We start from the raw sequence: 25,099 nt of genomic DNA, 5'->3' as shown, positions 1-25,099 counted from the left end.
GCAATTGTTTTAGATGCCATTCCCTCAGGTGTTGCTATGTTATTCAGGAACGTGTCAAGACCTGACCCTCAGAGCCTACCTTCTATTGTCCCTGTTGACTCATCAGTAGGAAAGATTTGTTTCTCTTTTGGTCCATTCAACAACAGAGCGATACGAACCTTGTTTCAGCAGGATGTTGTGTCATGCCTTATTGGAATGGATTTATTGATAATATCTGTTTGAAAAAAGGTTGGATGTTGCCACACACATACCTACTTGTTAACAAAATTAAAGAAGTTTCCTTTAAAATTATTCATAAATATTATCCTGCCAACCACTATATAAAGAAGTTTAAGGAAAACATCAACTCAAATTGCTCCATTTGTAATGACCACCCAGAAACAGTGTTGCATCTTTTTTGGCATTGTATGCATGTAAGAAAACTGTGGCAAGACATCAGTAGCTTTATAATTGAACACATTTATGAAGATTTTACACTATTGTGGAGAGATGTACTGTTTAGATTCTTTACATACAATAGAAATAAGCTGAAACATTTTTATGTAATTCATTTCATTATTCTTCTGGCCAAATTTCATATTCACACATGTAAATTTACAAACAGAAAACCACATTTTCGTACCCTACAAAAAGAAATTGAACTGTATTTTAAGATGGTTAAATGCTCTACTAACAAAAAAGCTGTTAGAATTGTAAGTATGTGTATGTCCCTTAAGGTCCTTGTGTAATTGTAATGTGATATTGTACCCCCTAGCTCGATTGTCCATTGTTTGTAATCTATGTATGCTTGTGTTCCCTCATGTGCTTTATGTATTGATTTGTTGTTAATAAAAATAAAATAAAAATAAAATAAAAAAATATGAATGTTGCCAACAATGTTGCAAACATTGCCAAAAGGTGCATAAAGATGGTGGCCTGTACTTACCACAAACACCTTAAGTTGTATTGTACAGTGCTTTCCACCACAATTTTTTGTATTGACAATAGCACGCTATACATTATCCCAATTCTTGCTCCAAGACATTGGCAATTAGAAAACATTAAAAAGTAGATTGTTCTGATTTATAGCCACAATTAACCATAGTTTTAAAAGTCTGTGGATAGTGCTCAAACAATTATGTCATATCTGAATTCCTCCATTTTTATGCACCTTCTCCATTATTAGCAAAAAATAAAAAAGAGAAACATTGGAGAAGTAGCCAGAGGCATTTCTTCTTTCTTTCTTTGAATGCTAATTTATAGTGACTTTTGAGAAAAGACAAATGGGCCAATCAGTCATAGGGTCATGGCCATTCATACTATACTGAATACCAGTGTGACTGTTAATGTGGATATATTCAATTAAACAACTATTTTGTACTATTTTTCTCACTGCCCCTATGTCGGGTTGTTACTACTACTGCTCTACATACTGTATGATTTGAAACAACATGATTTGTTCAAGGTATACTACAGTTGTAGTACCAAAAAATCTATCTCCACTCTACAACATTATGCAAAATAAAATATCCTCATGGCTGCCTCTCTCCTGCATGAAGTTAACACATACAATACACCCTCTAGACTCAAGCTGCTATCATTTCATCAGAGATCATATATTACTTTTTTGTAGACTGTTTTCTCTGCTACCACACGGCAAGTGGTAACTGAGCGAGAGTCTAGGTCCAAAAGGCTCCCCCCATGTGACAAATAACATGCGATTTGATTTGATAATTGCAATTGAGTCACACTATGACAGACCATCAACTCAGACCATCAACTCTATGAGCTTGGAGAGGCACTTCTCACTATCTTACCTTGTTTGTTTGTGGCCTCTCTCTCTCTCTCTGTCTATCTGTCTGTTCTGGGTATCCTCATGGCTGCCTTTCTCCTGCATGATGTTAACACATGAAAAATACCCTCTAGACAAAGGGATGGGTAACTTTATAGGGGTCTGCAATACCCACATCCTCACCCGCACATGCAGTCGCAGCTGGCAGTAGCCTTTGGGGGCCTTAAGCAAGTAAGCAAATACGTTTAACTGCCCCCCCCCCCCCCCCCCCTTCCATGGGAAGGAGAGAAGATTTTGCAATAGTGTAACTCATTTCATGCAATTCTACTCATTTTGCCATGGGGCAGAGAGAAAAAATGTCAGTCTTACAGCTAATTTCCTGCAAGTATAGCCAGTTGATGTTTATTGGGATAAGTCTTGTCCTGGATGCAGAAGTAGAAGTGAGCAATTTCCACAAGCCAGCTACAAAATCAAAATAGGCAATACTGTAAAAAAATATCACGTTTTCTGTTGTTGTTGCTTTTTTAGTCTTAATTTAAGTTTAGAATTAGACATTAGTGTTAGCAGTGTGGTTAAGGTAAAGGTTAGGGTTAGATTTAAAATGGATGACTTTGTGGCTGTTCCAGCCAGTGACCATCACTGATTCACGACGAAAAACGCTAACCTGCACAATTCTACACGTTTTGCCATAGTGTGGATGGAGCCTGAAGAGAAATATTTGCAGTTTTGAGAGTGACTAACAAAATAAATGGGGGCTACCCGGTCGGTAATTTGATCATGATTACTACAAGTTTAGATAGCTGGCTAGACTAATTTACCAATCTAAAACATTTTTGCTGATATGGGCTATTTGAGTGAGTGTCAGTAGCTAAGTTTCCATCCATTATGCGACAGATTTTCATGCGAATATTCTTAAATCTACATAAAACAATGTGTATTTCCCAACAGAGATGTGTTTCCATCAAACGGACTTTTTGCGGATAAAAGGCTGTGTGTGATGGCGTAATGCACATAAAAATAACTTTTGATATATTCCCATGTACCGAATGAAAAATACAAGTTAAATGAGTTTCCATCACATTTTAAAATCTACCTATGGTTTTGTCACAAATACTGTTGCGTTATTTTTGCAAATGTGCCCACTCTGGTCTTGGCACCATAGCCGGGGGAAGTAGTTTGGGGGTGAGGGTGCATGTGCTCTAGCCAACATCCTGCAGATACAGTGTGTGTAGGCTATCTACATAATGAGATTATTATGGATAATTATTTGTTGTTGTCAAACAGCAGCCAAGCATCGATCATCATGTCCCCGGAATAATATCCTCAATATTTATTGGAAAGAAGCATCAAGCTCATCACCTGGCACATTCACCACCCGGTTCATCATAACTTATTTTATATGTAGCCTAATAAACTGCATGATTTCCCGAGTTGTAGTGAGTGGGACGACCACACAACATACATTTATTTCGATATGATGGTTGTTATATCAATATTTGGGCATAAAGGCTTTTCCTCTGCCATTTCTCGCATAATTCATTTTCTGACCACAGAAATATCCCACCATGTCGAACAAACAAGTTGTCTGTCGGCATTTATACAATTGTACCGGAATTTAATGTTTCCATCGAGTTCAATACAACTGGGACCTCGGAAATCTCCGACATCCGACTTCAGTACGTTCAAAACAACTGGGCACTCGATTTGAACTCGGACCCCTTTCTAGAGCTCCGACTTTCCCACCTGAAGATCACTGACGTCATGATTTGACCTCGTATTTTTTCAAGTTCCCAGTTGTTTTGAATGCTGCATAAGCATGACATAATCATGTTCCAACAATGATTTAGATATCCATATTGGCACTCCCCCACTGTTGTAATTCTTTGGGGGGAAGGTATAGAAATGCATGTATTATTGTCTACCAAGTTATTCTATTACAAACACCTTAATACATACCTTTTAATTATATTATGCAAGCTAAATTAAATTAAAACATCTCTGAATCTGGATACTCTTACCTCCCTCACTAGCTTTAAGCACCAGCTATCAGAGCAGCTCCCAGATCCCTGCACCTGTACATAGCTCATCTGTAAATAGCACATTCATTCTATCTCATCCCTATACTGTATTTATTTATTTATCTTGCTCCTTTGCACCCCAGAACCTCTACTTGCACATGCATCTTCTGCACATCCTACCATTCCAGTGTTTAATTGCTATATTGTAATTACTTCGCCACCATGGCCTATTTATTGCCTTACCTCTCTTATCCTACCTCATTTGCACATGCTGTATATAGATTTTTCTACTGTATTATTGATTGTATGTTTGTTTATTCCACCGGTGGCAAACGCTATCCAAGGTTTATATACATCGTTGGTTCCAACCGGTAGTAATTTCTTACAGACGTGCGTCACTTAACGTTGTTGACCTTTGAGAAGCCATTTTCATCAGAAAGTACCTAGTTGAGTCACAGGAGAGAAAAAAAGGACAGTGCCCAGGAGGAGTTGGTATATTCAGTAACATTGAGGGTCTGTCTTCACATACCAACCCTCAAGTTGCTGTGATAATGTTTTCTTTCTCGACGACGTTCCAGCCACAGGTAAAGCAGTTGACACTCACAGTGATTAGCTATCATAGTTAGCTACTGTTAACGTTAGCTGACTGATATAACCTAGCTACGTTAGCTAGCTGCTTGAAAGTGCTAGCAGCTAACTAAATTATCTAGATATAAGCGACAACACATGTAGTTAGCTGTTAAAGTTATATATTTAAGTTAGCCGTAAGTCTAAATGTCTAGTTATCTTAACAAGCTTATTTAGCTAGCTAGCCTGGTGGACCAGGCTATAATGCTAACAATGAGGTACAAGTTAGCATTAGCTAGCTGTCACCAGCTGGTCCACCGCACCAGACGGTTATCTAGTTAGCCACCAACTTCAGCACTTCGTAGCTAGCCAACTAGCCAGTTAACGTAGTTCCCAACTAGCGTAGTGAGTCTAGTAACGACAAAGTTAAATTGGCCAGCTAGCCAACGTTAGCTAGTTTATTTCAAGCTACAGTATTTAGTTAACTAACGTTAGCTTGTAATATACGTTAGGTTAACTAGTTAGCCAACTAGCTGACAAACGTTATTTGGTTATGCCATAGTATAATATCAATCAATTGTATAATCCAGCTATTGCGGTTACAGCATAGCTTGATTTTTTTTTTTTTTTTTTGCATAGCTTGACTTGCACCTGCCTGTGAATGACAATACTGATGTCATAACCGACCACTCTGTCAATTGCATGAGAATGTAGAAAATGTTTAACACAGTATAAATGAATATCCCCAGATGTCAAAACAGGTCAGTTGGTTAACGTTATAGGGAAGCTACTGACTAGTAGTACGTAGATGCATAGCCTACAACTTGACAGTTATCCACACCAGTACTGTTGTTTATCAGAACAATATGCCAACACAAGTCATGTATGTCTCATGAATTTCCAATGTCTCCATCTCTCTGGTCTGTCTCCTAGGTAACAAGTCAACTCATTGGCCAACTCATCAATGCGCTTCATTCCCTGAAGAATTCAGCCAGCTCCAAGGCAACAGCTTCTGTCCAGGGTCTGCAAAAAGATGTCACACCAGAGCAGGACCCGCTGCTCACAGAGGTAAACTAAGGGGACTTGGCTGACTTCCGGACCTGCCAACATGCACGCATTTTGCGTACCAACTACGCAATTCTCTGTCCATGTACGACATCCGAGTTAAAAGTACGCAGAAATGAAACTGGCCTGTTTAAAAAAATATATACATATATATTTTTTCAATTTGAATAAAAAATGTATCCCCTGATTAAATCTAGCATCCCGATTCTCGAGCTGCAACACACAGACATGTACGGAGTTTGTGTAAATGGACATGGAGATTAATACATCATTATTCGGCGTAGCTACCCCGTGTCTGTTTGTTGTGATGCTGAGTTTGCCGACTGTCAGCTGTACGTTAACACATGGACAAATCCCATTTCGACTCCATGTGTTGTGGAAAGGTAAACACTAATTGTTTCAAGCTAATGTTAGCGAACATAAGATGGACATTCAGTGTGCTCTAAAGTGCCAGCAGATCTGAACGCTGTTCGCTAGAAGAGTCTGCTGTTACTGCCTATGTGAAAGGCGCCTATTGTACAGTGCCTTGCGAAAGTATTCGGCCCCCTTGAACTTTGCGACCTTTTGCCACATTTCAGGCTTCAAACATAAAGATATAAAACTGTATTTTTTTGTGAAGAATCAACAACAAGTGGGACACAATCATGAAGAGGAACGACATTTATTGGATATTTCAAACTTTTTTAACAAATCAAAAACTGAAAAATTGGGCGTGCAAAATGATTCAGCCCCTTAAGTTAATACTTTGTAGCGCCACCTTTTGCTGCGATTACAGCTGTAAGTCGCTTGGGGTATGTCTCTATCAGTTTTGCACATCGAGAGACTGACATTTTTTCCCATTCCTCCTTGCAAAACAGCTCGAGCTCAGTGAGGTTGGATGGAGAGCATTTGTGAACAGCAGTTTTCAGTTCTTTCCACAGATTCTCGATTGGATTCAGGTCTGGACTTTGACTTGGCCATTCTAACACCGGGATATGTTTATTTTTGAACCATTCCATTGTAGATTTTGCTTTATGTTTTGGATCATTGTCTTGTTGGAAGACAAATCTCCGTCCCAGTCTTAGGTCTTTTGCAGACTCCATCAGGTTTTCTTCCAGAATGGTCCTGTATTTGGCTCCATCCATCTTCCCATCAATTTTAACCATCTTCCCTGTCCCTGCTGAAGAAAAGCAGGCCCAAACCATGATGCTGCCACCACCATGTTTGACAGTGTTCAGGGTGATGAGCTGTGTTGCTTTTACGCCAAACATAACGTTTTGCATTGTTGCCAAAAAGTTCAATTTTGGTTTCATCTGACCAGAGCACCTTCTTCCACATGTTTGGTGTGTCTCCCAGGTGGCTTGTGGCAAACTTTAAACAACACTTTTTATGGATATCTTTAAGAAATGGCTTTCTTCTTGCCACTCTTCCATAAAGGCCAGATTTGTGCAATATATGACTGATTGTTGTCCTATGGACAGAGTCTCCCACCTCAGCTGTAGATCTCTGCAGTTCATCCAGAGTGATCATGGGCCTCTTGGCTGCATCTCTGATCAGTCTTCTCCTTGTATGAGCTGAAGTTTAGAGGGACGGCCAGGTCTTGGTAGATTTGCAGTGGTCTGATACTCCTTCCATTTCAATATTATCGCTTGCACAGTGCTCCTTGGGATGTTTAAAGCTTGGGAAATCTTTTTGTATCCAAATCATGCTTTAAACTTCTTCACAACAGTATCTCGGACCTGCCTGGTGTGTTCCTTGTTCTTCATGATGCTCTCTGCGCTTTTAACGGCCTCTGAGACTGTCACAGTGCAGGTGCATTTATACGGAGACTTGATTACACACAGGTGGATTGTATTTATCATCATTAGTCATTTAGGTCAACATTGGATCATTCAGAGATCCTCACTGAACTTCTGGAGAGAGTTTGCTGCACTGAAAGTAAAGGGGCTGAATAATTTTGCACGCCCAATTTTTCAGTTTTTGATTTGTTAAAAAAGTTTGAAATATCCAATAAATGTCGTTCCTCTTCATGATTGTGTCCCACTTGTTGTTGATTCTTCACAAAAAAATACAGTTTTATATCTTTATGTTTGAAGCCTGAAATGTGGCAAAAGGTCGCAAAGTTCAAGGGGGCCGAATACTTTCGCAAGGCACTGTACAATAGGCGCCTTTCACATAGGCAGTAACAGCAGACTCTTCTAGCGAACAGCGTTCAGATCTGCTTTGCGGTAGCCTACTTATGCTTTGTGTAGCCAGTTTGCAGTCTGTCGATGTGACCATTTGTTTTTGTTTTCAAAATGGTTTTGCTTTGTGTTGATTCGGATCTGTGTCTAAAAAAAACAAAACTTGTGAGCTGGCCTTAGTGATTGGCCCTGTTTGAGAGGTTTGTCTAAGCACATGTGCTCATGAAAAACAAGTAAGCATAGGTCCCATGCAATAACAAAATGAGCAGCTAATGTAGCAAGTCCTTGTTATTGCAGCCAGTCAGTAAAGCTGTCAGAGGAACTGTTTTCCACAGAGAAGTCTACCCAGATGACCTGCTGCGTAAGGTTAAATCTGCTAGCTACCAGGCAAATCTGTTGAGAAAATGATTTCCTGAACATTTTGAAGGTCTCCAGAAGATTTGTTCTCACCCACTGTTTCCTATCATAGCTTTTTCGTTCGTATTATGGATAACATGTTTATTTGATACTGATGCTCTGCTTTAAACATATTTTTTGAATCTTGGATAAGACGTTTGTACATTTTGTACCTAAACAAATAACTTGTTTTATTTTTTTTCATTGTTATTTAACTAGGCAAGTCAGTTAAGAACAAGGCAGTTAAGTGGGTTAACTGCCTTGTTTAGTGGCAGAAGGACAGATTTGTATATTTTCAGCTCGGAAATTCGATCTTAGAAACCTTTCGGTTACCTGCTCAACGCTCTAACCACTAGGCTACCTGCCGCCCCATTATTATTTGTTTAATAAATGTTTTAATAAACTCCAAGAATAAAGGCCCTTTCTGTGTTTCTAATTAGATCTTGTTAGTGACTTTTACCATATGTGTAAATGGAATGCCGTCAAGTATTCCAACCTTTTATGGACTTGATTTGGTGCATTTCTATAATTGCAATCAGACTCTCAAACAGTGCGTGCATGAGCGTGCAGTGGCAAAAGGGATCCCCAATTCGGCGTGTGCTGAGCGCGTGTTGAATCTCCAATTTGCTGCTTGCATCGGGTACTCTAAAAAGTTGGACAGGGTTGGCAGGTCTGTAATATTTTATTTTCCAATTAAAATTAGGTTAGGATTAAGGTTAGGGCTTTGGTTAAGGTAAGGGTCAGTCATAGATTTTGGCTAGTCAGGCTATCAATAGGATGCTGGTTAGAAAAGTCCCCTTAGTCTTGCCCATAAAATAAGCCTACTTCGTGGTAAACAGTTATAAGGGATTCCTCTTGTTATACCCTCTGCCTATTTCTGGCGAAACACTGTTGCAGTTCTCCCTCTGACTGGAGAAGCCTCTCAATTTACACAAGCTGTGTCAACCTTCGCGCTGTAGCTTGCATGAAAGCAGCTTAGCTACACAACTAGCCCAAACCCCATACACTATCCTCAGGAGCCCCAGTTTGACTTTGGACTGACTAATGTGTAACATGCATAAAAGGTTTTTTGTTTTTTACTCCTGGGGTGTAATCATTAGTCTAAAAAAAATGTTTCAATGGGACAAATTCAGGTAGGTATCTCCCCATTTTGTTCCGTTTGCTTCCTTTAAAAAAAAAAACCTGTTTTGCAACAGAATGGGTAATGAATACACCCATCGTGTGTGTATAGTGCTACCAGATCTTACGGGCTTGGCGTAGCTCCGCAAGCGAACACGTGTCTATGTTGAGGTTAAAGATATAATGTGTGACTTTCACTAAACGTATCATTATCATGATACTTGGCCACTACAGCTTCATTGCAGATATCAGCTTCATTGCAGATATCTCACTCACAGTACTCCAATGTGCTGGTGTTATTTTTCCTCGTCATTTGGCTAGAGATCATCATGGCCGCTGGAGTCAAACATATTTGCAGATGTTTGGGCTCGTACAAGAGAACTTTCATTATCTGTTGTAACTCGGCCTGAGGAAAGTCCCTTACAAATGCAGCAGCACATAATTACTTAGCCTGGCTTACATAGGTGGCGACACTCCCACATCACTGCTAGACAACGACCTTGAATATTAATAGCATGGAACAACATATACATAACTAACTCTCAAACTCGAGGCGGCATTCTGCCCACTCCCTACAGTTTTCAGCCATTAGCTTTGCCCACAACTAGCTCACGTGATCTACAATCCCGTCTCTTTGTTAAAATGTTTAGAAACGTCAGTAGTCATCACTTGCGGTGTGGCTTTTTTAAAGCATATGGTCCTTATCTTTCTTCAGGTAGAAAAGAATCCTTAAAATAAAAAATATACTCTTACTGTAGCAGTTTTGCACAGATCCATACAGCTATGGGTGCCTCCATCTGACAACTACATTTCTGCTACACTGCCCGTGTTATGCTCACACACAGGTGTTCGGAGCATGCTAGATGACTAATTAGCACAGGTCTTCTTGTCTGTTTTCAATAAACAAGCGCTGTAACATGGAGATTATGGCAATGTCGGAACACTAACCCTATCAAGGTGTGTATCAATTTAAATGTATGATTTCTCGCTGATATATGCTTCCAAAACCATTCCGTAAGCGACACGTGTTAATGTTCAAATTGAGCATTGGGGCTCTTAACAAAACTCCCCTGTACAGAAGATGCCTTTGTCCAATGACTCTTATGTGTAATGTAATGAAACTGATTCATGATCAAGGGCTTATACATAACATAGGTCCCCAGCATTGAGTACTATCTTGTGTTTCACTTGGATGAGTGCCAACATACGTGCTATTTCAGCCTCTTAGGACATTAGTTATGTAGCCCCATTTCAGTTCAAAGGGTTCAACTTAGCCTTGATCTCATGACTTTATTCTATAGCCATCTTTTTACTATATTCTATCATACTGTACTGGATTGCCATCAGACCAAATTATCTACCAAATGGTGCTACCTTTGACCACCCCCTTTAAATTCCAATTACTATTAAATGAGGGAACAGTAAGCTAGGGTACGGGTTGCAAAAGGCAACCCCTGTGGTCGTGAGTTGGCTATGCACACACCACTAACAGATCAGGGACCAGGCTAGCTAACGCTATGTCATTATTACAGTTGTGTCCTTCACACTGACTTCCTGTCCCCACAGCCCGCTGTGAACCTGAGGGACCTGGGTCTATCAGACCTGAGGGTGGGACAGTTGGATGAGCTGCTGAACAGGTTACTGCCCTCACTGGGCTCGGAGGACGGCCCAGCCACCTCAAGATGGAGGACGTCCCATGTCTCCGCAGAATCTTTCTTCCACAACAAACATGGTGAGGAGGTTTGTGGTTGGGTGTACACTGAGTATACAAAAGATTAAGAACACCTGTTCTTTCCATGACAACTGACCAGGTGAAAGCTATGATCCCTTATTGATGTCACTTGTTAAATCCAATCAGTGTAGATAATCAGATTAAAGAAGGATTGCTAAACCCTGAGACAATTGAGACATGGATTATGTGTGTGCCATTCAGAGGGTGAATGGGCAAGACAAAAATGTAAGAGCCTTTGAACGTGGTGTGGTAGTAGGTGCCAGGCATAGCGGTTTGTGTCAAGGACTGCAACACTGCTGTGTTTTCACTCTCAACAGTTTCCTTTGTGTATCAGGAATGGTGGTATATTTGCAGTAATATTATCACAAGCAGTCATTAACACTTGTGTATTTGTGGTAATCTTATGTTGACCTTTTTGTATTAATTTCCATAGGGTTGTCAAATGCAAAGTTGGGTGTTTTTGGATTGCCTATGTTCCACAGACCAAACCAGAGTCCTCTACAAGTCGTCTGTTCAGAGCTCCAGTACTGGCCTGGTAAGGAACCATAACTGTGGTCCTCATCTGTGGAATGGACCCAGCAACCCTCATGGGAATTTTCTAATCAAACTATACATTTGACTTAGTTTTTACCAATCTAACAATACTGAATAAAAATATATAGCAAAATGCACACATTTTAAACATTTTACTGATTTAGTTAATAGGAGGAATTGGGCAATTGAAATAAATAAATTTGGCCCTAATCTATAGATTTTACATGACTGGGCAAGGGGTGCAGCCATGGGTGGGCATGGTAGGACATAGGCCCACCCACTGGGAGCCAGGCCCAGCCAATCAGAATGAGTTTTCCCCCACAAAAAGGCTTTTATTACAGATAGAAATACTCTTCAGTTTCACCGCAGGTGAAGAAGCTGTGGAGGTCCTGGGCTGCCGTTAGACATGGTCTGAGGCTGGTTGAACGTGCTGCCAAATTCTCTAAAATAACATTGGAGGCAGCTTATGGTAGAGATATTAACATTAAATTATCTGGCAATAGTTCTTGGACGTTCCTGCAGTCAGCATGCCAATGTCCCGCAAACTTGAGACATCTGTGGCTTTTTATTTCATGCTGTTTAATCAGCTTCTTGATATGCCACACTTGACAGGTGGCTGGATTCTTGGCAAAGGAGAGAGGCTCACTAATAGGGATGTAAATACATTTGTGCACAACATTTTAGAGAAATAAGCTTTTTGTGCATATGGAACAGTTCTGGGATATTTTATTTCAGCTCATGAAACTTGGGTACAACACTTTACAAGTTGCGTTTATATTTCTGTTCAGTATACGTCATTGTTATTTGAATGGTAAATCTCTTGATAAACTGTGTAAATTAAGACGGCATAGGCCTTCTTACAGGTGAATGCATATTAAATAGGAGTGTCTGCATGCATTGAATTATTGAGCTTGTTTTGGCTGATCAGTGGAATCTATGGTGCTATAGATGACAATCTGTTTCCCTTCCATTTGGGACTTGTATTAGCCTACTGATCAACATTTCTGTAGAAGCATCACTCCAGCATGTCACGCCTGTAATCTGACTATAAACGGTCAATTTACGGATATGATTGCGGCTGTTCAGATTAGAGGTCGACCGATTTCTGATTTTTCAACGCCGATACCGATTATTGGAGGACCAAAAATGCCGATACCGATTAATCAGCCGAGTTGTTGTTGTTTTTTTTGTAGTAGTAGTAATGATGACAATTACAATACTGAACACTTATTTTAACTTAATATAAAACATCAATAAAATCTATTTAGCCTCAAATAAATAATGAAACATGTTCAATTTGGTTTAAATAATGCAAAAACAGTGTTGGAGAAGAAAGTAATATGTGCCATGTAAAAATGCTAACGTTTAAGTTCCTTGCTCAGAACATGAGAACATATGAAAGTTGGTGGTTCCTTTTAACATGAGACTTCAATATTCCAAGGTAAGAGGTTTTAGGTTGTAGTTAATATAGTATTTATAGGACTCTCTCTCCACCATTTGTATTTCAAATATCTTTGACTATTGGATGTTCTTATAGGCACTATAGTATTGCCAGTGTAACAGTATAGTTTCCGTCCCCCTCCTCGCCCCTACCTGGGCTCGAACCAGGAACACATCGACAACAGCCACACTCGAAGCATCGCTCCACAAAAGCCTCGGCCCTTGCAGCGCAAGGGGAATAACTACTCCAAATCTAAAAGCGAGTGACGTTTGAAACAGTATTAGCGCACACCCAGCTAACTAGCTAGCCATTTCACATTGGTTACACCAGCCATTAGGCTGATAGGCTTGAAGTCATAAACAGCGCTGTGCTTGCAATGAGCTACTGGTAAAACGCACAAAAGTGCTGTTTGAATGAATGATAACGAGCCTGCTGCTGCTCAGACTGCTCTATCAAATCAGACTTGATTATAACATAACACACAGAAATACGAGCCTTTGGTCATTAATATGATCAAATCCGGAAACTATCATTTCGAAAAGAAAACGTTTATTATTTCAGTGAAATACGGAACCATTCCATCAGTCTAAATATCCTTGTTACGTTGCACAACCTTCAATGTACGTCATAATTACGTAAAATTCTGACAAATTAGTTCGGAATGAGCCAGGCAGCCCAAACTTGCATATACCATGACTCTGCGTGCAATGAACGCAAGAGAAATGACACAATTTCACCTGGTTAATATTGCCTGCTAAACTGGATTAGTAGTTATAACTAGTTATTATGATTGATTGTTTTTTTTATAAGATAAGTTTAATGCTAGCTAGCAATTTACCTTGGCTTCTACTGCATTCGCGTAACAGGCAGATTACTCGTGGAGTGCAATGGTTAGAGCGTTGGACTAGTTAACTGTGCGGTTGCAAGATTGAACCCCTGAGCTGACAAGGTGAAAATATGTCGTTCTGCCCCTGAACAAGGCAGTTAACCCACAGTTCCTATGCAGTCATTGAAAATAAGAATGTGTTCTTAACTGACTTGCCTAGTTAAATAAAAGGTATACAAAAAAAGTAAAAACATTGAATTAAAAAAATCATTGGAAATCGATTGTTATGAAAACTTGAAACCGGCCCTAATTAATCGGCCATTCCGATTAATCGGTCGACCTCTAGTTCAGATCAGCACACCAGCAAATAGCTAACGTTACACCGCAAGTCAGATGGCTTGTTGCCATCTGATATTTTGGCTAGCTAGCATAGTAGCTAATATAGCTAGCTAGCTAAAACCACAGATGAAAGGGTTAGTTATTGTAATTTTTGCTAACAGGTGACATAGCTATCTGCTTAGCTAGCTTATTGCAAGCATTATTAGTGAATGAAACTAAACTAATATTTGCAACAAATTGGTCACGGTGTAAATTCATTTCTTTCTCAATACTGTACCTTTCTGTTGAAGAATGAACTAGCTTGCTGCTGATTTTCCCAGCTAGACATTCCTCCACATTGTACAGTGGCGGCTGGCATAGCAGCAGTTTTCCTATGTGAAGGGACTAGAAAAGGCCAATATCGGCTTAGCTGATTATAGGTCGTTGTCTAGTGCCTACTCCACTAGTCTGCACTGGGAGTCTAGGCTGCATCACGTTAACATAATATGGCATGTAGTAGTGTTAACTGTTTTAAAAATTGTATTTTAAGGGGTGGATCAGCTTTAATATTGCAGATTGGTGCTTCCATCAATGTAATTATCTTCATTTCCAATCCAACATATATTTTTTACATACATACAGTAGAAGTTGGAATTTTACATACACCTTAGCCTACTACATGTAAACTCAGTTTTTCACAATTTCTGACATTTTAATCCTAGTAAAAATTCCCTGTTTTAGGTCAGTTAGGATTACCACTTTATTTGCGCAAAACACAGGGCTCTACACTATTAGATGTTCTGGGACAAACCACATTCCAAGATCCTGACCTACCTCGCGTTGTTTGTTTTGCAATACTGGGTGTCTTGGGTTAGGGTAGTTTCCACATTTTATAGCATTCCATTGGTCCGGAAGTGAAACCCCCCCCCCCCCCTTAAAAAAGTGATATTTTCCCCCCTGTGACACACCATAGTGAAATTAATTTTGTTTGGTCTCTCTCACTCAGTAAGGGTCCAGAACCGAGGCTTCAAGACTCTGAGGAAGAGCAGACGTGTGCAGTCTGGTTACGTGGGGCCGGCGGAACCAGAGGGGTACACCACAACCTTCATGAAGGTCAGCCAGTGTTACACTACATAAGTCACACATCCACTCTCCAAATGTCCTCTTGGACAGAGTTTGGCATGAACCCACTGTATCTGTTCGGTTGTCTTCAATTTTACCGAACACACTAAATGTTTGTTTCCCTGCAAAGTGAAGATGGACTTTACTGGGATATGTTATAAAATTGTAACATCGTTTTAGAGTTAGTTTCATAGGCAAAACCCAATCTCTCTGTGGCAGTAGTCCTTGTTCTTTATGGTGTAGTGGACAATTTTTCACTTTCTATTTTATTTTTTAACTGCGCTCCCTCACGTGGAAAGACCCATTTTTATGTCTTGTGACCATTAATCCCATTGTTTCATATTCAACCTCTTCCCCCCCCCCCCCTCTTTTTCTCTCGCATACTAACCTGCTGACACGCATACATTATGCTCTCTTTCCCACTCTCTCACAACACGCACACACTGTCACAGGGTCTCCTCCTGAGACCAGACAAGGCCCCGGAGGCAGAGAGTCTTGACCAAGTGGTAAAGTTGAAGAACCTGCCAGGTGACCAACAAGATGCTTTCAAGTCTGGCTTCACAGAGGGTTTCATGAAGTCCCAGGCCTTCACTCAGAGGACACAAGGCACGTCGCACAACTCTCTTCATACATCACATAAATACATTTACTTCTTAGTCTCTCAGCATTATGCCCTTCCTAGAGTGACTAACAGGAAGTTTTTTAAATTTTAATAAAACATTTTATAAAAGGGACAAAGTTGAAACAATAACAAAGCAGACACCCCGCCACTGTTTTTAGTAAACAGCTGAGGGATGGGGCTGGAGAAATGTAACCACTCAAATTCATAGACTAAAGATGCAATGATTGACCATCCATGACATCAACATTATAGTTTTGACAATGTTTTGAGGCTATACATTTTTTACAATTATTGTTTGTAAACAATGGAATTAAACAATCTTATATTTTGCGTTTTGATGGCGTACGGCAGTTGAACTAAGCTCATGAGGCATTTGTAAGTTATATTCTTCAAGAATTAATAGGTAAATATGATTATTTTCAAAGTAAAACATGTGATGTAGATTGACCCTTTTTTTGAGAAATATTTTAAAGTGTAGACAGCTCATTTGAACCATTCCTTTGCTCCTAGCAGATTTGTCAATCACGACTGCCAGTTACAGTGAAGCACTAAGCCCATGGTCACTACTAGCAGTTCCACGAAGTGATCACAAGGTGGCACTGCGGAGTTGAACTAAATCACTTGGAAGTATCACATTTATATATTTCTATCTTCCATTGACAGACTCACTAAGGAGGACCAGGCTGATTCTATTGGTCCTCCTCCTCGTGGGAATCTACGGCCTGTCAAGAACCCCGTTTCTCTCGGGTAAAGGCTCCTTTTCTGATGCTGGTTTGTTTTCAATTCAATTCCTACGCTTGCATGAATCACCCTATTGTGATTTTTGTGTTGTGCTTCTTCATCAAGAGCAATAGTTGTAAGTGCTGCTGTTTGCCTCATCATGCTGAAAAATATATTTTTAATTATCAGTCAGCTGTCTGGAATTAGCTGGACTATTTAGCAGAAATGTAACCTTTGGTTATTAAACAATGAATGATTGAATAGTAAATGGTTATTTCAATTCATTTGTATGGAAGATGAAAGTGGTATGAGCAAAAACAATAGTTCATGGCAAATTATAGTCTAGCATTGTTTCCATGATGAATAGAGATTCCCAGGTGTTGTCATTGGTCTGACTGAGTTGCTGTGGGTCTGTCCTGTACAGTGAGGTTCCGCACCACATCAGGCCTGGACTCGCAAGTGGACCCAGTCCAGGTGAAGAGTGTGACGTTTGAGCACGTCAAGGGGGCGGAGGAGGCCAAGAACGAACTGCAGGACGTGGTCGAGTTCCTCAGGAACCCCCAGAAGTTCACTGTGCTGGGAGGGAAGCTGCCTAAAGGTAGTCTGTTGGTCTGTCTTTCTGTAAATGTTTAGAATATGCTATTGCCTTGAAGTTAGTGTCTGCTGTAAGATTGTAATGTTGGGAGTTCGATCCCCGGCTGAGGCCAAGAACAAAACAAAGACAGCAGCTCTTACCAAAGACAATAAAAATGGGACCTGGTGCGTCTCTGCTTGGCACTCAGCATTAAGGAGATCTGTTTTAGGATAAGGCCTTACGATAGACTAGCGTCCTGTCCAGAGGGTGTACTTGTATATCAAGCTGCCTCACGCTACAGAAACAGGATCCAGCGCCAGCTCACACAAGCTTCTTTCCTTCTACTTATTTCTTGCACCCCGATCTGTAGGGGTCTTCCCTTTACCCATTGCTTCATTCCTTCAATGTATCCATGTTGTGCTCATTTGTGGCCTCTCTCGTTCTGTCAGGCATCCTCCTGATCGGCCCCCCGGGAACAGGGAAGACTCTCCTGGCTCGGGCTGTAGCCGGGGAGGCCGACGTCCCCTTCTTCTATGCCTCGGGATCTGAATTTGACGAAATGTTTGTTGGTGTTGGAGCTAGCCGCATCAGGAACCTCTTCAGTAAGTCCCAGGAAAGATGAAAAGCTGTGTTAATTCACTGACTGACCATCCTACACCCTGTCACTCTTGATGATAGCTGAAAGGACTTGAGAGGTTTCCACCACATGACTTTCACCTATCAAGTCCTTTCTGATCAGTGTCCACAAACGAGAAGAATTGAGCAAAGGAAGCTATCAAGAAACCTCCTAAATAAATATCTTTCCCTCTGTTTGGTCTGCAGAAGAGGCAAAAGCCAATGCACCTTGTGTTATCTTCATTGATGAGCTTGACAGTGTGGGGGGAAAGCGGATTGAGTCACCAATGCACCCCTACTCCAGACAGACCATCAACCAGCTACTGGCAGAGATGGATGGGTAAGAAAAATTCTGAATATATATATATATATATATATATATATATATATATATATATATATATATATATATATGTATATATATATATATGTATGTTGCATCGGCGAATTTGATAAATTAAGCTGGACTTAAGTTTCCCTGTTGCTAATCACAAGGCTTGCGTGGTCGTTATTCAATGTGTTGATATTTTACAGGTTCAAACCAAATGAAGGGGTCATCGTTATTGGCGCTACAAACTTTGCAGAGGCTTTGGATAAGTATGTTTACAGTGTGTAGTAACTGGTGTTTCTATGGGCTTTTCACCAGCCAGTCGACTTGGTCCCTTTGTCAGGATCTGGCTGACTGGCTGGCCGCCAAGTCTTAATGGTTCAACGGGTCGCTTTTACACTGCTGGATTTCAGCAGCTCAGAGATGCAAAACCACACATGAAATGTGGGTCACATGGGAATAAGGCTGGTGCTTAAAGGGATACTTCGGGATTTTGGCAATCAAGCCCTTTATCTACTTCCCGAGTCAGATGAACTCATGGATACCATTTTTATGTCTGCATCCAGTCTGAAGGAAGTTGGAGGTAGTTTTGCGAGCCAATGTTAACAGTTACTATAGACTTCCGGTCATTGTGCTAGTTAGGAATTGCGCTAAAACTAGCTAGCAACTTCCTTCAAAGTGCACGGTGAGACATCAAAATGGTATCCACGTTTTCATCAAACTCTGGGGAAGTAGATAAAGGGCTTCATTGGCAAAGTCCTGAAGTATCTCTTTAAAGCGGCAATCAGCAGTTGAAACGATAAAAAGCGTTCTCCCCAGCAAGCTTATATTTTGGTTTCTGATGGGGTACAACATTTGAACTAAGCGGCATAAGTTATATTCTTCAAAAATCAGTGGATATGTTAAATTAATGTGTCCGAAAATGGATGTAGCAACTACTGTTTGCCCCTTTAACTGAAGCAAATTGCACAGGGGGAACTACACTTCCCATGTGCCCAGAGATCAGATGCTGCCTTTGGCCATGATCCTCCTCAAAGTTCTCTCCTTGAGAGCTGGTCATGGGACCGGAAAAAAGCGGTGTAAATGGAACAAACCCATTTTGAATGGAGTCGAAAATAGAGCACCTCCCCAGGGCTCTATTCAATCTGCATCGCTGAAGTTCAGTTCAAGAGCGTGATTTACATTTTAAAGACAATATTCCCGCTTTAGCAGAGACTGCATTCACGGTTCAGGTTGCATGTCGGCTCAATCGAAAATTTGCTGTAAATTTATAGAGCGGAATCTGTAACCCTTCAGCTTTACAGATTGAATAGATTTCTTAAGCTTGCCCCATTGACAGAGCAGCTTTTCATTTGATTGTAGAATGCGTTTGTCATTGACACACTTGAGATTGGAGCAGTTGCCTTGTTCTAAATGTATACAACCTGTCAGCAATGGAATCATTAACCCATTACTCCTGTTCTTGTTAGTGCGCTGATAAGACCGGGGAGGTTTGACATGCAGGTGACGGTCCCTCGGCCCGACGTGAAAGGACGCACAGAGATCCTCAACTGGTACCTTCAGAAGATCAAAGTGGATCCTAGTAGGTTTCAAATCGGTTGTTTAGACTAGCGGTTTTCAAACCTCTCTTCGGGGATCCCCAGATGTTTGACAATTTAGTTGTAGCCCTGAACTAGCTCACCTAGTGAAGGGCTTGATGATTAGTTGACAAGTTGAATCAGGTGTGCTAGCTGTGGAATAGTTCAAATACATGGAGTGGCTGGGGTTCCCGGAGGAGAGGTTTGAAACCCCTGGCTTAGACAGTATATCAACTGACTCATGTATTTTAGCCATGGTAAACCTAGCAGCCTCATTGAGAGGTTCCAATCACTTGGTGTCACGGCTGCCCCCCTGAATTCCTGCATGAAAGAGCCCACTGTTTTGGACTGACATTAGCCTCCTTTTGTCTCTGTTCATTCAGACGTGAACGCAGAAATCATTGCCAGGGGGACGGTGGGGTTCACTGGGGCGGAGCTGGAGAACCTCGTGAACCAGGCGGCCCTGAAAGCAGCGGTGGATGGCCTGGACCTGGTCACCATGAAGGAACTGGAGTTCTCCAAGGACAAGATCCTCATGGGTGGGTAGTCACACATGCACGTAGTCACACACTCACAGAAATACAGATTCAGAAACACACACACACACACACCCTGCCATGTGAGAGCGCTTAACGTTAGAGACATTCTAATCTAGACAGTAAGAATGTCAGGTCAATGAACGTCCCTCGTTCTCTAGGACAGATATTTTCTGAGGGATAGGTGGGCTTTGCTTCAGTTTGTTCCATACTTTTATAGGACCTACAGTTTGATAACTGTAATGCTTGTTGTTAGGATTAGGAGCAGTCTTATCTCTCTGGTTGGAATTCAGTTAAACATGCTGGAGTAAACCTGCACCTCAGTAATGTGAGTGATGTTGAGTGTTTGACTTAATAAAAGGTGGACTCTTGAACTATTAATGATAGACTAAATTCCTTTCTCTGTATACTGAAGGTCCTGAGCGCAAGAGTGTGGAAATCGATAAGAAGAACAAGCAAATCACAGCCTACCATGAGTCAGGCCACGCCATTGTGGCGTATTACACAAAAGATGCCATGCCCATTAACAAGGCCACCATCATGCCCCGTGGACCCACTCTCGGACATGTGAGTAGGACTGGGCATTGCATTTTGATTGGCCAAAAGTGTTTGAAGCGCTGGTATGTCTTCACAAAATGTTTGCACCTGCATTGACATGACTTCTCTGATTAGCAATGCCATTGACAAAATAACAACCAGCATGCATGTAAGATCATTAGAAAAATGTTGATTGTTAATTTGTTAAATTTCATACGTGTTTCGAATTGCTAAGCCATATTTTTATATACAGGGATCTCAGAATGTGCTCCATTATACAGGAAAATACCTTGCAGAATATGTGCATTGTCCCTCTACTGTTACTTAGCTCAGCCGCTCCCCAAACCTTTTCACTTGGGTCCCCCCTTCCAGCATTGATTAACATCCCGCGCCATGAATGTTTCTATGGGCACAATCGCTGTTCATGACACACGCTTTTCACACCCCTCTTGTTGGTGGAGAGTATTTTGCAGGTTTAAAGCTGCATAGTTATAAACAAGTTTATAAATAGCTTTCTGAGGTATGTAGTGACTAACACGACAAGAGGAACTGATGATGCACTACCCAATTTCGAAATTGCACCTTGTGCATTCTACTATTACAACTGTTAAAAGTAAGTTTAAAGCTGGACTGAGTTCCCTTTAAAAAAAAAAAAAATTTTGGGTGTGGGGCACAGTTTGGGAACCACTGACTTAGCCCCCCTCTTACTGCGGTTGCCCTGGACTTACTCAAAGAAGTTTGCTTCTGTTAAATATTTCAATTTTGGCAGAACTGTTTGTAGCTCCAGGGGGCGTCCGGGCCTGCCTTAAAACAATTCAGGAGGAACAGAGAAGTACGATTAAGCAATGGTTTACCTAAGATGGATGGTCTCTCTCAAACTAATTTGTCATCTGTCTGTTCAGGTGTCCATGCTCCCAGAGAATGACCGATGGAGTGAGACACGTGCTCAGCTCCTGGCCCAGATGGACGTCAGCATGGGCGGCCGCGTGGCCGAGGAACTCATCTTCGGCGACGATTACATCACAACCGGTGAGGAAAAGCCTAGTTTGGTTAGGCTTTAATATATGCCATTTAGTAGGTGCTTTGTTCCAAAGTTACTTAAATTCATGCGAGCATACATTTTACGTACAGATGGTCCCGGGAATTGAACCCACTATCCTGGCATTGCAACCGCTATACTCTACCAACTGAACTACAGTATAGAGCAGTTCTTAAATGTATTGCTAAGTCTGCTATGAAAATACATTTTGCATGATCGATATTTCTATGATTCAACCATTGAAAAAAAAAAGGTGCTATCTCATCCTTACTCTTGTATTGTGGTGGCTCTGTTTTTCAGGAGCATCAAGTGACTTCGACGGGGCAACTAAAATAGCCAAGATGATGGTGACCAGGTTTGGAATGAGTGACAAGGTAAGGGATTATACCTCATGTGCATATAATGGTGGATTGATGATATTTATTGAAGACACAAATCGTTCATAACTATTCTGGTAGTCTGCATATTAGATAATGCATTTAATATCGTGTCACAAGGCTTTTTCAACAATTCACCTAAGGCCCATATCTGTAAACCAAGAAGGTAGCATTTGCCTTTGTGCAGAAATGCCATACTCAGGCTTTGCACATGATTGGAGGGGTCTCAGCGATGTGGCTGGTGTGTATGTGCCCACACATTCCAGACTTTCGTCCTAATCCTTTCCTCAGCCCTGTGTTCCGACTCAAAACGGAGAGATTTAATCTACTACCCACCTCGTATCCACAGTCCATAGGTCTACTGAGGTTATGTGCAGCTCAAACAGCCCAATTCTTGGTTCAAATTTTAATTTTGAAGCACATAAGGGGGATCAATTTCGTGAGCGGGACGGACTTGTTTTTTGTTGATAGCCTAAATCTTCGCGGGTCATTTATCACTCTCCTCCAGCCGTCTAACTCTTTTGTTCCAATCATATACTTAACCTTCTCTGCCAACCATTAAATTAGGGATTTATTTACTGTGCCACAGACCTGGCAACCCACGCCGCCCTCCGCTGTTTATCCACTGTTCAGAGTAGCTGTTGCATAAGTGTTCGTTTTTACTTTGACTTTTTAGTCATTTTGTGGACGCTCTTATCCAGAGCTACTTACAGTTAGTGCATTCATCTAAAGGCCGCTAAGTGAGACAACCACGTGTCAAAGTAAGTCCATTTTCCCCCAATAAAGATGCTATCAGAAAAGAAAAGTGCAAGACAGTCAAGGATGTTCGTTTATGATTATTATTTTGCCACGAACCTGGGACTAAACTCCATTGTTTCAGCTTGGTGTCATGACCTATGCTGACCTGACTAAACAGAGCCCTGAGACTCAGGCTGCCATCGAAAAGGAAGTGAGGGTCCTGCTCAAGGTAAGCTTCCCCAACCTCCCCCCACTACTCATGTAAGACCACATATGAAATCCTATTTAGTTAAGGATCGTATTTACCAACCAATAATCATTCCACATTCTGAAGTTGTTTTCAATATTCACTCTTTCTTTTGAAAATTGATATTTTATAGGCTGCTCAGATTTTCTGTCACATTCAATGATCATTCTCTATCTTATTCAGGACTCGTATGAGCGAGCAAAAAACCTCTTGAAGACATACAGTGACGAGCACAAGACGCTGGCTGAGGCTCTGCTAACGTACGAAACGCTGGATGCCAAAGAGATCAAGCTGGTCCTGGAGGGCAAGTCCCTGGACCCTAGATGACTCTGTGGACGAGTCAGAGACAGTTAGACATCAGGGTTGGGTTTAATTCCATTAAAATTCTAGTTAATTCAGGAAGCTAACCAAATTCTAATTCCATGTTTTGTCCTCAATGAAAAGCATTGACGAGAATTAGGATTTCAGTGTACTTCTTGAATTAAAATGGAATTGACCCAAACCTTGTTGGACAAATGTATATGTATTATATGAAGATGTGCAATGGAGTGGAGGCCTTTGTAGTATTTTCTCTTTCTCAATGTAAAATTACACACTGAATTTGTGTTTTAGTCAACAATCACATTTTATGTTATCCCTCTTGGTTTTGACACCTCAAAGACGTTGTTGGGCAGGCATTCCCTTATGGCAGCTTGGTCAACAGAGATAAAAGCCTGTCGATATTTGCAGTCTGAGATTGAGTTCGCCCCCTTTAAAAGTGTAAGTTGTTTCAATCAAGAAAGTGCTGAATTAGTCCTCAGCAAGAGAGGCCAAACAGATGTAGTTCTTTCCCAGCTTCATTTCAGTAGCAGTTTTGGGCATGGAAGCCTCATGCATTTGATATGTTATCAAAGTTATGAGGGAAAATAAATGGTTGCTTTTGGTCACAGACAATGATGTAGTGGTGGGCAAACTGATCGCAGTGAGTAAAGTGAAGCTCCCTATACTTTCAATGCATTCTTCTGCAAAAGGTGGGTATATGCTTGGCCAAAATAAAAAAGGTGCCTAAACTGCGTTCACCCTCCACTACACAACTAGTTGCAGATCTTATCCTACTAGACCTATAGTCTTTTCCCTGAGCAGAATATGGGTTTTTAATACCACTAATATGTTTTGTGGTAGGTGGTATCATTAAAGTGACAATCGGCAGTTGAAACGATAACAAAGCATCCTCCCTGCCCCTGTTTTAGTAAAAAGCTGAGGGATGGGGCCGAAGTGTAACTGCTCCAATTCATAGAGCTATGGATGCAAGGACTGACCATCCCATTTTATCAACATTCTAGTTTAAACAATGTTATGAGCCCATAGTGTTTGTTTACATTTACTTTGGTTACAAACATTGGAGTTCAACCCGCTTATGTTTTGGGTTCTGATGCAACTGCAGATTGTCCCTTTAAAAAATTAAAAAATAACTTTAATATACATATAGAATGTAAATACAGAATGGCTGTAAGTGTTCTGACCACTTTATGATGCCTCAGTGAATTGTGGAACTGCAATGGTTGACTCTCTGAATCTGAAGTAATTCATCTGCATTCACTTTATGTAGTTTTCATTTATTTATGTACCCAAAGTGTGCCAGATTTGCCCTCGTCAGCTGTTTTAGGCCCACGTGCCCTCTTCTGAGCCCAATATGTAAAGGGGCTGTGTATATATTTGTGTGTGTAAGGTAGATATACTTCATCTCTTTCTCGTCATTGTAAATGGATCTTGTGGATGTTGAATAAAAGTTATTCTAAAATAATGCTGTTCTTCTTGACATTGACTTTTGGTCTCTGGTTGTGAGATTTTGGCCGGGATTATTTCAAAGCATTGTTGCAGCACTGTGCTGCTCATAATGTGCCTCACAATTTCCTTAAGGTTTGCATTCATGGTCAACACTGGATTTCAGCTCAAGTGCAAATTAACTTTAAAGGTAGAGTTTGCGATGCACGAAGTAAACGGCAATATTGGACTTCCCTAAAACAACTCGGTGCAAAGCACAAAGTAGAATTCTGGGTGTTTTCTCCCGCAGTTATCATGTTGCAGTGGAGTGCACATATACTGTGAGTGCATTGTCTTTCTATTCTTTGACCTTAA

General features: G+C 40.8%; 1 protein-coding gene across 2 annotated transcripts; it reads left to right on the top strand.

Moving 5' to 3' along the window:
• The first annotated feature begins 4,049 nt into the window (after positions 1 to 4,049).
• LOC110489819 (ATP-dependent zinc metalloprotease YME1L1) lies at positions 4,050 to 24,761 on the top strand. Of its 2 annotated transcripts, none has more exons than XM_021562747.3 (18): positions 4,050 to 4,373; positions 5,290 to 5,424; positions 10,665 to 10,830; positions 11,264 to 11,365; positions 14,956 to 15,062; positions 15,524 to 15,677; positions 16,357 to 16,440; positions 16,838 to 17,011; positions 17,437 to 17,589; positions 17,810 to 17,942; positions 18,137 to 18,199; positions 19,400 to 19,512; positions 19,891 to 20,046; positions 20,459 to 20,610; positions 21,483 to 21,609; positions 21,920 to 21,993; positions 22,877 to 22,963; positions 23,165 to 24,761. In XM_021562747.3, exons 1-18 carry the CDS (start codon positions 4,341 to 4,343, stop codon positions 23,306 to 23,308), a joined length of 2,157 nt encoding a protein of 718 aa, XP_021418422.1. In that variant the 5' UTR covers positions 4,050 to 4,340; the 3' UTR covers positions 23,309 to 24,761. The 2 variants fall into 2 exon arrangements, with proteins under 2 accessions (XP_021418422.1, XP_021418421.1); XM_021562746.3 differs by having other exon boundaries at positions 16,357 to 16,464.
• Positions 24,762 to 25,099: the final 338 nt, after the last annotated feature.

The sequence above is a fragment of the Oncorhynchus mykiss genome, chromosome 15, assembly GCF_057628025.1.
Source record: "Oncorhynchus mykiss isolate SJ-2025 chromosome 15, ASM5762802v1, whole genome shotgun sequence".
NCBI classification, from domain to species: Eukaryota; Metazoa; Chordata; class Actinopteri; order Salmoniformes; family Salmonidae; genus Oncorhynchus; species Oncorhynchus mykiss.
The sequence above is the reverse complement of the archived record's forward strand: the minus strand, read 5'-3'. Positions and strand labels throughout refer to the sequence as shown.

Excerpts from the sequence above, each read along its gene's own strand:
- LOC110489819 (XM_021562746.3), top strand. The coding sequence starts at position 4,341 with ATGTTTTCTTTCTCGACGACGTTCCAGCCACAG. Across the intron at positions 16,465-16,837 it reads AGGCTCCTTTTCTGATGCTG|TGAGGTTCCGCACCACATCA; the intron begins GTTTGTTTTCAA and ends TGTCCTGTACAG. Across the intron at positions 17,943-18,136 it reads CTACTGGCAGAGATGGATGG|GTTCAAACCAAATGAAGGGG; the intron begins GTAAGAAAAATT and ends GATATTTTACAG.